Genomic DNA, 14,394 nt, shown 5'->3' on the forward strand with positions numbered 1-14,394 from the left:
AAAAATAAAAAGCATATTATTTCTTTAAAATTAATAATTTTTATATTAAAAAAATGTCCTTTTTAACCTAAAAAATGTTTAAAATAATTAATAGGCACAAAAAGTAAATATTTCTCTATCCACACATTAGTATTTTTAAACAGATACTTTTAAATAAGCCATTCAAACAAAAAGTTGTTTTTATTTTTTCAAAAACTCTTTAATATATACTTTTTTTAAAGAAATTCTTCCAATCAAGTCATAGAAATAAAGACAAAAGAAATGAATATAGAACAAGAAAAGAAAAGAAAGAGAGATCGATGCCTTCTCTAGAAACAAAGTAAATTGTTACTCTCATAAATGAGCATATCCGCCTAAAAAAAACTGTAAGAAGATGGATCCTATTATTATATTCTGTTCACTTTTAATTTATCAACAATAAAACTTCTTTTGAATATTATGAAGACAATTGAGTCATTGAGTGTATGTTCTCCTATCCTAATAAGTCAAAGCTCTACGTCTTACCTTTAAGTTATTGTAATTGCTCCAAACTAGAAACGTATAATATCCGGTTGCTAATTAATATTTGTCTCATTTGACTAAAAAAAAAATCCCACTTAACACTTTATTTGGATGCAAAATAAAAAATGGATAAAAAGAAAATGAATGAAAAAAAATGAAAGGAAAGAAAATAGATGAAAAAATTAATTTTTTTTGTGTTATTTAGATGAAGAGAAAATAAAAAAAAAGTAATTTTTTTTATTTTGCTATTATTTAAAATACGTGGTTGAAAAAGAATATCAGAATTTTCACGAATCAAGAAACATGTGTTGCGGAAGTTATTACCAAGTCGATTAGGAGTTACAAAGAGTGGGTTAGTTTTGTTCAGTCTAGCTGTTGATGGCAATGTCGGAGATAACTTTAATTTTTTTGTTTAGTGTTTGTATTGTAATTCTGGATTTTCTAAATGCTCCACCTTACTGTGTTTGAGCTTCTTATTTCAAAAAAAAAAATTTTGTTTGGATAGAAGAAAAAATAAGAAGAAAGAAAATCATATCTAAATGAAATTACATTAATACCCTTTATAAATTATAATATACCAATGTTATAATAACAAATTTGTAATTTTACCTATTTTTTCATTCCAATCTAAATTTTCTTCTCAACTTTGGAAAGAAAATTTTAATATAAACCCCACATGTACTTTTACATTTTTAATTCATTTTCTTTCTTGATCCAAATAATAAAAAATTAATTTTTTCATCCATTTTTTCTTCTTCATTTTTTTTTTCTCCCAAATTCTTCTAAGTCAAACAAAGTATAAGCAAAATGCTTGATAAGAAAACATGATCATGGTAGCTATATCCATAAGTAGTTATAAGTAAGGTAATTACATGCTGGTAAAATGAAAATTTCAAATAGAGAGTAGATGAAAACATCAAATCATACATGCTATGTGCTAGGATTCTCTAGAAGATCAAATTGCCCATGATGGCTAAACATGGGTTCCTATAATGTTAAAGAGAAGACCCAAATATCATATCATGATGAACCCTACCATGTTATTTGACCTACCAGAAACGAACACCTGTACCCTCGTTCTTATATATTGATGTGACCATTGTGCAACGTGTTCCGAAAATATTAGTTAAATTCTCTGCAGCTCAAGAACAACACTGAAAGTGGTTGGTGTGGTCCAACAATTCGTTGGACACAGGATAAGGATTTCAGTTCATATACTTCGTACCATTCACATATTTTTCTTTCTCTCTTATATAATTGCCCTTTTAATTTATCTTTTTCCTCTCATTGGTTTATGGCAAAAAAAGCGGCTTTAATTTTATTTATTAAATAGTATCAAACATAAAGAGTAATAAGCTTCATTTGCGGAGGATAAACTTTTGGAATTCATCCAACCAAATGCTCAGATTTTGAAAAATCGATCCTTTTGAAAATATCTCACACCTCTCACCGGTAACGACTTTGATGCTAATACATTATTAATCAGGAAAATGCTATTTTTCTTCTAAAATAAACATACTTATCCATATAGAGATTAGAGAGACATATTAAATCAGCATGTTAATGACAAATTTTAACGCCTGCAACATCATGTGAAGATTGCAAGTGTTTAATCTAAGCTTTGGATGAGCAAAATTGGCTTGTATTGCACGTGGTTTTGCATAGTGCTATGATGCACGGACACGGACGCGGGACACAACACACACGACACAAGACACGCCGACACGCGAATTTTAAAATCTAACACGGAAACATGTATACATATAAAATATAAAGTATTTTTTAGTTAAATCATAATGATATTTTGATATTTTATTGATATTAAAATATAAATTAAAATTTTTTATTATTTTTAATGTCTTATTTTAATTATATCAAGTATTTAAAATATTTTTTATTTTAATAAATAATAATATATACTATATCTAAATTTATTTTAAAAATATATGTTAAGAATAAGACTTGACACGTTGATACGTGATGGTATTTAAGCATGTCCAGGTGTGTCTGAAAAAGAATTTTTTATTTTTTATTAAGACATGGTTAGACGCAGCAAACACGCATGTCGAACAAATGTCAGTGAGTATCCTGTCTAAAATGTGTCTGATATACAGAAACAACAACTCAGCAAAGTGTTCGTACTTTATAGACATAGTGGCATAAAGGACGTTTTATGCAATTATTTTGTCGCAGACAAAGAGGCACCAATTGCCCAATTGATTTGAAACAGATAAGGCACGCTACTTATAATGAAATTCACACATTACGCTTTTTGTGCAGCGGGTTATATCGTGCCAGGTTCAACCGCATTCATTGGACATGTAAACCAGTATATGGAGGGGTTGCAGTTAAAATGTAATTTTCCATGGAAATTTAGTTGCAATTTGGTTGACTTTTAGCCTTTGTATTATTATTGGCTGCATTCTCATCCAACTGTCACGTTTTTTTGATACACTTCAACACATTTCAAGTAAATCAGTCTAACTTTCAGTATTTAGTAAGAAAATTAAGAATATAAAAAAAATAAAATTTTGGTGAAAAAATATTTTTTTTATAGGTTTTTACGGAATTTCTAAATCTAAATCTGAGCTCTATTTAAAGGTTTGTCATTGCTGCATACAAAAAGTAGGATTCAAACTCCCGATATTTGCTAAAACGAACGAGTGAGCTGACCACTCAACTAATCCAAGTTGGTTAATAAAAAAAATATTTTATTATTCAAGTATTTGTTATAAATGACTCATTCTCTCAAATTCTAACTCTCACTCTTATTTATAGTCATTCACCTGCTCAATAAATTGTTAGAATTAAATCTAATTAATTGTCTAAACTAATCATCTAGAATATTTATTACAAATATTTATTCTATTACATTTTTTTAAATATTTCTAGATTATTCTATACTATTATTCATATTTTTATATACATTTACATTATTCTAGATTACTCTATAATCTTTTAAAATTTTCTAAAATTTTTCTAAGACTTTCTAAAACATTTTAAGATGTTTTAAAATCATTTAAAATATTTTCAAATATTTCAAAAAACTATATAAATACCATTAAATTTAACATTTTAAAATTTACCGTGCTCTAAAGTTTCGGTCACAATCACATTCGTAACTCAATGCAACTGAAGCTGGGAGAGTTGGGTTCTTATTTTATTCTATTATTATTATTTTTCTTTCTACTATCTCTAAGTGGAGGGTATTTGATAATGCGCCATACACATATGTTTCCTATAGTTGGTCAAGTGGTGGCATCTATTCTAATCCAAGGATGCAAGTTGTAACATATAATAATATAATATAGCTATAAATCCACTTGCACAACCTTTGTTCCTTTAGATATGAATCAAACAAAATGTCACTAATCACTTTTTGTTAGCTTTATTTGGTGTAGATTACATATTTAACTAATTTTCTTAACTAAAGAATGGAATTCAAATTCGTTTATTTAGTAAAAAGAATAATGCTTAAAAGTGTCCAAAAAATAAAAATTCTAACCAAACATTACTCGTTAAATAATAACAATAAAAAATTAGCACAACAATAATGAGCAAAAAAGAAAGTAGGATATGATCATCTTAAAATTTTAAAGATTAATATATAATAAGTTAAATAAACCAACATTTTTCAGATCTATTTGTATTATATCTAAACGAATGCTAACCAATTTTTTAGTCTTTTCACTAAAAATATTGGCTTCTAACAATATATTTATATTTACACATGACCAAATCATTTTAGTGACCAAATTTAATTAAATTAGTTCAATAACTTAAGAATTGGTAATTTAGAATTTTAGTTGAAAAAAGAAAAAAAAGAAATATATAAAAAATTTAATTAAACTTAATTACAAAAGTAGTTTATTTGTCTAACATTTTTCTTATATTTTTGTAGTACAAGAGTGAAAATATAAAAATAAGAGAGGAGAAGATATGATACTTTTTATTTTGATATTAGATTGATAATAATATTTTTTTGAATTATAAAAAATTAGGATGTTAATCTAAAAGGAATAAAAATAATTGGACGATAAAATACAAACAGTAGACATTTTAATTTTTAAATTGAACCGTTTAATTTCTATTTTAAAAAAATAAAAAATTTTAAAATATAGGAATCAGATTCTCTAATTTGTACTTTTTCACAAATTTAAAAAGGTTTAATTATTCTGTTGATTCTTATAGTTTCGTGAAATTTTTAATTAAGTTCCTATATTTTTTTTCTTTTAATTGAGTCCTTACACCAAATTTTATTTTTAATTGAATCCCTATACTTTTTTAACCTTTGAGTTCCTGCACTAATTTTTTTTAATTGGGTTCATATATAATTAAATCAATTACTGTTAAAAGAGACTGAAAAAAATTGGTACAAAAACTCAATTAAAAAATATATAAAAACCTAATTAAAAATTTTACGAAACTATAGAGATTAACATAATAATTAAACCATGTTAAAAACATAAAAAATTACCATGTTTGCGAATATTACTTGTCTCACTTCCATAAAAAAAAAAAAAAAAAAAAAGAAGCTAATATAAGAAGAGGGGGGTTGAGTGTCGGTTGGTTGAGTGAGTGTAGAGTAGTTTTTAGTTTTTGTAAGGAATCTAATTTTGTGAGTAGCAGAGCTTCCTAAGCTTATCCCTTCTTTCCTTCTCTTCACTTCACTTGACATGGAGAGTGAATATATTAGGATGCATCATAATAGGCATCAGCCTCTGCCTCAGCAGTGCAGTTCTGCTCTGGTCAAGCACATCAAGGCCCCTGCTCCTCTGGTCTGGTCTCTTGTTCGAAGATTCGACCAGCCGCAGAAGTATAAACCTTTTGTTAGCAGGTGTACCGTACACCCTCAAGGTCAAGGCGACCTTGCTGTTGGTTCCCTCAGACAAGTCAACGTTAAATCCGGCCTCCCTGCCACCACTAGCACCGAGCGCTTGGAACAACTCGACGATCACCAACGTATTCTTGGTGTCACCATCGTTGGTGGTGACCATAGACTCAACGTATATTCACTTTTCCTATTTCTTACTTTTTCCATCATCATCATACCCTGAACCAATGCTAACCTCTTCATGTTTGTTTTGTTGAATTTGCAGAACTACTCCTCCCTGATTACTGTCCATCCGGAGGTCATCGAGGGAAGACCGGGAACGATGGTGATAGAATCCTTCGTCGTCGATGTGCCGGATGGAAACACCGTTGATGAGACTAGTTACTTTGTGGAGGCTCTCATTAGGTGCAACCTAAGCTCCTTAGCTACGGTTTCTGAGAGGATGGCTATGCAAGATTACGATCATCTCATCAACCAATAAGGCTATTTTGGTACCCGGCTTTGTACAGTTCATGATCATCCCAATTCATGAGTTGGACGAGATTTTCTGATCGGAGTAGCTACTAGCTAGTTGGTTTTCTCTGCTATATTCTTGCTGCTTTTAGTGTGTTACTTTGTAAATATTTTTGTTGGGAGTGAAAAACACACTCTGCAGTCTTCAATGTTTCGTATCTGTGGCTAGAGGATAGCAGGAGATAGTGTATTCAACCTTGCTGGTTGCTGCTTTTGTATGAGTATTGTAGTTTATGTAACATATCTGGTTATCTATTATACATTTTCCTTGCTTTGGGTTTTATGTTTAGAACACCAAAGTTTGATTCTGCTCTTGTACAATTTAGTTCTTCTCTTCATGGATTACACTTTTGCCTATTGAAGTATAGTATCATACTTCATAATCAATAGTCCTATGAGTTCTACCTAAGCAAAAGATAAAAAGAATTGATTCATAATACTGATGGGACTAAAGTAATTATCATATTTACCTTCAAAAAAGATCCCAATGGAAATGTAAATAGGCAAATCTCATGAATCTACCTTTAAATCTTCATCCACACATTTGGATACATTAAGCTTACGCAGTTTGGAACCGGATACTTCACAAGGCAGTGCAGGAATTTGGAAGCCTTTGAGGGAGAGTGAACAACCAATTTGCTCAAGATCATATCCTGACACTTTTTTTTTTTAACTCAGGCTACTTGCATGAAGTTGAGTACATCATCAATAGAGGCATGCCTCTATGCAAGGGTATATATGGTCACACACACACCACACACACCCCTTCTTGTTTTGTGTGAATGTTTCAAGTGATTTGCGTGGGGGGAAAAGCAGTCATAGATGTCCAACACATAAATTTCAATGAAATTCAACTCTATAAACTATCCATCAATTACAAAAAGATTGTAGAAAGTAGCATAAATTGAAGAGCACTCATAAAAGATTGTAAATAATACAACCTGCCGCATGGATCTTCAACCTAAAATGCTAGATAAGTTTTAAGATTTTCATGTGGCAAGACCATTGCATTGTATATGTAGATTTTGATATGGTGCTGGAAAATTTACAGAAACGATTCCCTGCTATATATATAATTCTCTTCACGGCCTAAAACAACGAAACTCTAGGGCTGTGAAGGGATAGGAGATGTTGGAGGCTTGAAATCAGGATACTGCAATTCAAAAAGAGAAAGAAGGGAGGATAAGCATATGTATAGAAAATTATATTAACAATCTCCTAATTCATTAATTATTTTAGGAACAAGGTAGTACAAAATTTCTCATCAAAACCATGGACACAAAAGCTAAAAGTTATACTATACAGGACTAAAACTTCCATGCTAAAAGCTTCAAATTTCGACAGAAATCATAGAAATAGGCAGAGATAAAAGAACTACGTATATTGGTAACAGTCAAAGGAAGTTAAAAGTTTATGAAGCATGGAAGTTGGGACATACACTTGGGTATGGTGAAAGGGGCCTTGGTGTTGCTGGAGGTACTTGTGCCTTAACTTTGGCCAAATTTATTTCAGGAGCAGGTGCTGCTACTGCCTCTACTTTGGACTCGGATATAGTGTCTGGAGGAGTAGCTTCTGCTGTCTGTAAATTGGGCTGTGAAGGGGTGGGAGATGTTGGAGGCTACAAATCAGGATACTGCAAAGCAGAGAAGGAAAAAAGGGTAACACTGATGAACATGAAGAACAAGAAGCATATGTAAAGAAAATTGGTAATGGTTATGGTTAGTTACCAAACAAAATCATAAATGGAAGACCAGTTCCGAGAAAATTGGCTGCTATAAGTAAATCTAACCAATACAGAAAGTGAAAATTTTATGAAGCAATGAAGTTGAGAGTTGAGATATACACTGGTGTATGGTGAAAGGGGTGTTGGAGACTTGGAGTCCCTGGAACCAATTGTGCCTTAACTTCAGCCAGATTTATTTCTGGAGCAGGGGTGCTACTGTGTCTACTTTGGACTCAGATATAGTGTCAGGAGTAGCTTCTGCTTTCTGTACAGTCATATCTACCATAGTAGACTCTGGGGCTTGTTCCGATGGTGCAGGGAGAACCTTATTGTTGGTGCAAGTAGGTAGAAAAGCCTTTCCAATTTGCTAATGTTCACAACCATACAAGAACAACAGGATGTGAAGCGGGCAGAAATGAGTTTTGCATTAAGCAGTGTTTTAGTGTTCGCTTTCGTTCCTGTCATATAAAATAAAATAACATATATGGTATGCCTCATGTACAAAGCTCTGCCAAACTAATATTAGACAAAGAAGAGATACATACTCCAATAGCCTCTGTCAAATTGCCATAATATTCTAAGAATGAACATACTAATAAAAGTGATTATTCTGTTCAGGTCATTGTGTCATAGCTTTGTAGCTACCTTCTAGTTTCAGCAGCAGCTTGCTACATGACTACATGTAATGGAAAGGGGTTATGTGAAAGGCTGCATCTCATTCTTCCTCTTGGAACAACTGAAATTCAAACAGAGGAAGGGTTACTTAAGTTACATCCAAATAAAAAAAAAAAAAAAACCTGTCTCCGATTTTCAACATTTCTTGTCACCTTCTGTCAAATACACTCAAAATTAGCTCATTTTTATTCTCTTTCTGAACTCTATAATTGAATTTACTTAGAGTAAATCAATTATAGGAGGCTTCACAAGCATGAACATCATAAATAGTAAGTGACTGCCACAATCCTGTCCTCAACGAAGCATGACACATTACTATAGTTAATCAATAACCAAGCCAAAATTTTCTTTGAAATTCTCTCTTCTTCAACATTGTATATTTGTCTGTATTAAAATAGAGCAAGGAGGGCGCAATGGTGGAAAGAGAAAACACCTCAATCATTGAGGGATTAAAAACGTCTTACATATATTAATTGTCATCACTACACGGGCAAAATCAAGAAAATGAATACTTAGAATTGTGGAGTGGATTCAACACTCCAACAAAAACACCCTTTAAAGTTTAAACCCATACGACAAGATTTTGCCTTATAACTAATGCAATGAATTGTTAATCTGAATTCTGAAAAAAAAGCAGTAATAGATGTCCAACATGCAAGTTTCAACGAGAAATCAATAGAAAGAATTCACGGAAAAGTGGATATCACCCTGTTGAAAATATAACCATGTCTAAGAAGTATCAATCCATTATACAGTAAAGCAGGTGGTAGTCTATACAAAAAATCTCTAGTATTGGTCTGGAGTCTGGACATAACATCAACTGCTATTATTGTTTACAGACAAGAACTGTAAATGGACAATGAAGAATACTCATTAGTAAGAGAAAGCATCATATGTGTCCAAGGTAGACAATTCAAACTCTTGGCGTACAACATTGATCACAAAATCATCCAGCTAAAAACTCCAAAGTTAAAGCCAGATGCTGTCTTGCATAAAAGATTCCAGCTTGAAAGATCTAGAAAGACTACCACCGTTCTCTGGGACGACCGTCAGGGAACACAGGAGCAAGGACTTTTTTGTCATTTACTGTTAAATCTTCAGCTTGTTTAATCGTCTTTCCTTGTGAAATCTCCAATATTCCATCATCCTCATCAAAATCAGGTGGTGTATCATCGTCGTCGTCATCGTCATCATTGCTCCAATCATCGTCTTGGCCATCATTGTCTTCTTCAAATCCATCATCACTCATAAAACTATCAAGATCTGACCAGTGTTCTTCCTCTTCACCACTTTCATCTTCTCTGGCAGTGCCAGCTGTGTCTTCCATACCATCTCCGACCCTTCTGGAAGCACCTCGCTTGGGAAATCGTGGAACATTAACCAGAGAGCGAAGCTTTTCCTTTATTAGCAACAGACGATCCTTGTCTACCAACTGCGAATCACGATAACCTTCCCTCAGAAACACAGAATCCCTGTCTCCTTTCAAGGAGACATAAAACATATCAGGATGCCTTATCAACATCCCCCTCAGTTGCTGAGAGAATCTGAACTCCTCTCGAAAATGAGTAAGGTGATCAATGAGGGTTCGCTTCTCAAGAGTGAGGCTCAATATCTCATGTACAACACCACAAGCATGCTTCTCTTTCTCTGGTGTTCCTGGTTTAATCTCTGAGAAATCCGAGTATGGCGATATATAAGGTATATCTCTGAAACGCATGATCTTCCTCATCTCACCCTTAGAAAGATTAAGACCTTTAGGAAGCTTGACTCTGTTGAACTTGAGAGGTCTATCTATGATCAAATTCTGCTCTTCCAATTCCCGAATCCGATTTTCCTCTGCAGATAGCTCAGCTGCAGAAACTGCAAGCTCAGGATCCCAATGTGTCAACTCCAGAGCAGGGCCTCTCTCGGTTGCAACAACTTTGAAGTACTGCGGGTACCTGTGACAAACGGTGTCGCGGAATTCTTGTGGGAGACCCAAATCATTCCTGAGATGAGCTATCTTCTCCAACAATATCCGCCTTTCGAGCGACATCATCAACAGTTTCCTCAGCTTTGTAACAACCAAATCCTCCATCTCATTCCTAACCTTCAACTCTTCAAAATAAAGCCTTTCAGCCTCTGGTGTCATCCTGAACTTGAGAGAGTAAACCCCTTCTTCCATAATCTCAAACACCGCAGGGAATTTCTTCAACAAAGCAATAAGCCGCCTCCTCTTATCCAGACCCAAATCCCTTCGGAACTTACCAAGCTGCTTAAGCGACATGATGCGGTTGGGTTGACTCACCAAAATCTTCCTTATCTTGAGAACAAACTTGAGCTTCTTGTCCCTCTGAATCACATTATCAAAGGGAAGCTCTTTCCTTCTCTTCACAGCTGCCCTTATTGGCCCAAACGGCGAGGGGGCATGCACCTTTCTAATGTTATTAACATTTTCCGGTAACACAACCAAATTCAAATCCCTACCCCAAAATTGAGACTTTTGGAGGGAACAACACGGTTTGGCGGAAAGGTTTGAGTTTTGCCGGAAAGGAAGTTGATTTGAAATAAACAAGGGTAAAGAAGCGTGCGATGAAGAGAATTTGGATAACGGGAGCAAGAATTTAGGGTCCATCACCATGTGATGTAGCTGCTACCAACCTTACTCACTTCACATAACCCTAAACAAAGGAACAAAATCTGAGTACAGCAACAAAATCTCAGAAACAAAAATTCAATGAACAATAAGCAACGATTACAAAATTCTATCACCTATTACAAATTTTGGGCTTGAATTTTGAGAGGAGAGAATCTGAGATGAGAGGGAGTCACGGCACAAAGAAGGGTTAGAGATTTAGGGTTTTTCAAAACTAGAATATATTATAGGGATATTTTAGTCATTTCGTATATACGGGTACTGTATGGATACACACGGAGCGAGGACCCGCCCATTTATTTCTCGCGTCCCCATCTCCCGTTCCCGCGGTAGAAAATCCTCCCCATATCCGTCCGGGCGGGGCTCGGGTACCCGGACCGCCAAGGAAATTGCCAAGCCTAGACAGAGAGGCCAGTATGTGTGGCCGTGTGGGTGGGTGTGGCTGAGCTTTGCAATCGACTGGAATATCAAAATGGCGAAGAAGCGAGATCAGCGATCCGGCACGAGTTCGGGTCGCCGTGAAAACCGAATCCACTCATCTTCCAGGCAACTCGAGCGAGCTAACTCAGCTCCTGATGGCAGCAAACTAGTAATCTTGTTCTTGTTCTTCTTCTTCGCGTCCTCCGTCATTGCCGTGATCGTTTACCGCTTGAGAGAATCTTCTTCTTCTTCTTCTTCTTCGCATAAGGGATCATATGTTTATTCACGAGGCCTCGTCACAGCGGATGTCAACTACCGCGATGTTCTCTCTGTGAGTATCCTTTTCCCCCAAAACTACACTGTTTCTGTTTGGCTGCCGAGAAAGCATTCGCATGTAATTGCGATTTGTGAATGAATCAGGAGAACTCCAGAACGTCGCAAAATATTTCTCAGCGCCATTATACTTATCCCGTGCTTGCTTACATTACTCCCTGGTATTACCATTTTCTTTCACGAATCTCTCTGCTATATAGTGAGTTCTTTTCCATGTCATTCTGCATTCTGAATCTTAAATATCACAGGAATTCTCATGGTTATGAAATGGCCAAAAGGTTCAACTCTAAGTTCACGCATTTATCGCCTGTCTGGTATGAATTAAAGAGGTATGCACCTCTGTCCTAATTAACTTTACTCAAGAAATGTGACTTTGCAACTTCCACTAAATTTCTATCAGCTTTAGAGTGTGGTCTCTGTTATTCAAATCGCATGCTGATCTGGCACGCCTTCCTTCCTTCCTTCGAGGAATAGCATAACCAGGGTCGATTTGAACTGACATTAACCTGAAGTATCATGAAAATGTTTTCCATCTGAAAAGATATTTTTTATTGATGATTGAATCAGTGAGTTATTACATGAGTTCAGTTTATATATGTAGCTCTGGCTTGAACAATAAGTTTCTCCTTCTAACTAACAACTGACTAACTATCACATACACTGCCTGCCTGGCATAACTAATAGTAACTGATTCTAAACCAATTCTAACTAACTATCATCCAGCTCATCAACTTTCTTACTCACTCTTTCACCATCCTTGTTAATATATTTATTATATTTATTTTCTGCGCGACATCGAAATTTTAGTGGATCATACCTGATGGTAAATCCTGGGATTCCTAGTGAGATTTTTCTTTTTGGATATTGTTTTATGGTTTTGCTTCATCAGTTGTTATTGCCAGCGAACAGACTAATTTGGTTCTGGAGGGGAGACATAATGTTGACAGAGGATGGATCTCAGATCTTAAAAAGGCGGGAGAAGCTTTGGTACAATTAACTATTTCTCTACACTTTGAATCTTATACTTTTTTAGCTGCTCTAAACTATTCTTGTGCCATTATTTGTAGTGGGCTTCACTTATCCTTCCTTTATTTTCTGTTTTGTGTAGATCTTGCCAAGAGTTGTTCTGGAAGCATCTCCAGCAGAATTGCTGAAGAAGAAACAAAGGAACAAAGCTATTAATATCATAGTAACAGAGTGCAAGTAAGCTTTGATTGATTCTATAGAGTATAGATACATATCTTGGGCAAGGTTCTGATTGTTCCCAGACAAAATATATCTTTACTAATAATTTGTCATTTGTAATTCTATTATTCATTTTTACATAAACGTTGTTTATCAGAAGTTGCCAATGGCAGCAAATATTCTGCATTCCAGATTTATGTATAAAACACTTCCTTCCATGATACATTTTCTCAATTCTGTATTTTCTTTTCATGTGAATGATGTGCTTATGTAGAGAAATGGGATATGATGGTATTGTCTTGGAATCATGGTCAAGGTGGGCAGCCTACGGTATCTTGCATGATCCAAGCATACGGAATTTGGTGAGAATTTGCTGCTTGTCTTTTTTTTCCCTTTTTTAGATACTCTTGATACAGCTAAGCTGTGATTGGAACTTGCCCATAATTCAGCTTATTCTTGCTCAATGCTCATTGTATGATTGTTAATATGGCACTTCTTCTTTTGCAAGCACAGGCACTGCAGTTTGTAAAACAGCTTGGAGAGACACTGCATTCTACAAGCTCGCACAGAAATAATGAGCAGCGGCTGCAGTTGATATGTGTTATAGGTCCACCATCTTCTGAGAAGCTGCAAGAGCATGACTTTGGTCCAAAAGATCTTGAGACTTTAAGTGAAGCTGTAGATGGATTCTCGTTAATGACATATGACTTCTCGAATCCTCATAACCCAGGACCTAATGCACCATTGAAGTGGATTCAATTTGTTATACGGCTGCTGCTTGGCAACTCCGGCAGTAGATCAAAAAGCCTTGCCTCCAAGATACTTCTAGGCATCAACTTCTATGGAAATGATTTCTCCCTTTCAAGGGGTAATTTCCTCTCTCTTTTCTCTGTTTAGTTTCGTTATGTCACCATTTTGATTGTTCATACATCATTGCATGAGTGGCATTGATTCTATTTTGATAGTTTAAGACAATCTATATAAGGATTCTCTTTTCCTTTTTTACTTTATGTGAGAACTTTTTGTTAAAATGTGAAATTACAGATTCAGGTGGGGGTGGCGGAGCAATTATTGGAAGGGATTACCTCGCGCTGTTGGAAAAGCACAGGCCTAATTTACAGTGGGATAAGAACAGTGGGGAACATTTTTTCTTTTACGCTGATGACAGAGATATCAGGCATGCCGTATTTTACCCATCTTTGAAGTCAATTTCTTTGCGGTTAGAGGAAGCACGTTCATGGGGTTGTGGTATCTCCATCTGGGAAATTGGTCAAGGTTTGGATTATTTTTTTGACCTTCTGTAAGAGTCCATGTATGCCTAATACTTGTGTTCAGGTTTAATCGTTTATTCAGAGTTAATAGGTAGCTGTTACTGTTAGTTCTGTAGATTAGAACCTACTTCAATGCATGTTCTAGTATTCAAAATTACAAGACTATCCTTTTTAAATTGTACTTAAATTGGCCAAATATCTTTTTTCAATTATTACATTTATTGAAACTCTACGGGCGAAATATGCGATACCCTAAATTCGTAAAACTGATATGGCCGTGTGGGAACTGGGAACATGCCCCAAA

General features: G+C 34.7%; 3 protein-coding genes across 3 annotated transcripts; 2 read left to right on the forward strand and 1 right to left on the reverse strand.

The window, feature by feature from the left end:
* Positions 1–5,081: 5,081 nt before the first annotated feature.
* Positions 5,082–6,169, forward strand: LOC130932749 (abscisic acid receptor PYL9-like). Its single transcript, XM_057862159.1, has 2 exons — positions 5,082–5,507; positions 5,601–6,169. Exons 1-2 carry the CDS (start codon positions 5,178–5,180, stop codon positions 5,814–5,816), a joined length of 546 nt encoding a protein of 181 aa, XP_057718142.1. The 5' UTR covers positions 5,082–5,177; the 3' UTR covers positions 5,817–6,169.
* A 2,762-nt stretch (positions 6,170–8,931) lies between these two features.
* Positions 8,932–11,130, reverse strand: LOC130935300 (protein WHAT'S THIS FACTOR 1 homolog, chloroplastic). The gene is made up of 2 exons (XM_057864992.1): positions 10,998–11,130; positions 8,932–10,906 (listed from the first exon to the last, which is right to left on the reverse strand). Exon 2 carries the CDS (start codon positions 10,864–10,866, stop codon positions 9,271–9,273), a length of 1,596 nt encoding a protein of 531 aa, XP_057720975.1. The 5' UTR covers positions 10,867–10,906; positions 10,998–11,130; the 3' UTR covers positions 8,932–9,270.
* Positions 11,131–11,220: 90 nt separating this feature from the next.
* On the forward strand, positions 11,221–14,331 carry LOC130935301 (uncharacterized). The gene is made up of 8 exons (XM_057864993.1): positions 11,221–11,632; positions 11,722–11,795; positions 11,883–11,963; positions 12,537–12,621; positions 12,743–12,837; positions 13,094–13,181; positions 13,333–13,687; positions 13,864–14,331. The coding sequence occupies exons 1-8, from the start codon at positions 11,354–11,356 to the stop codon at positions 14,121–14,123; spliced, it is 1,317 nt and encodes a 438-aa protein (XP_057720976.1). The 5' UTR covers positions 11,221–11,353; the 3' UTR covers positions 14,124–14,331.
* The last annotated feature ends 63 nt before the right edge of the window (positions 14,332–14,394 follow it).

The sequence above is a fragment of the Arachis stenosperma genome, chromosome 6 (assembly GCF_014773155.1).
Source record: "Arachis stenosperma cultivar V10309 chromosome 6, arast.V10309.gnm1.PFL2, whole genome shotgun sequence".
Taxonomy (NCBI): Eukaryota; Viridiplantae; Streptophyta; class Magnoliopsida; order Fabales; family Fabaceae; genus Arachis; species Arachis stenosperma.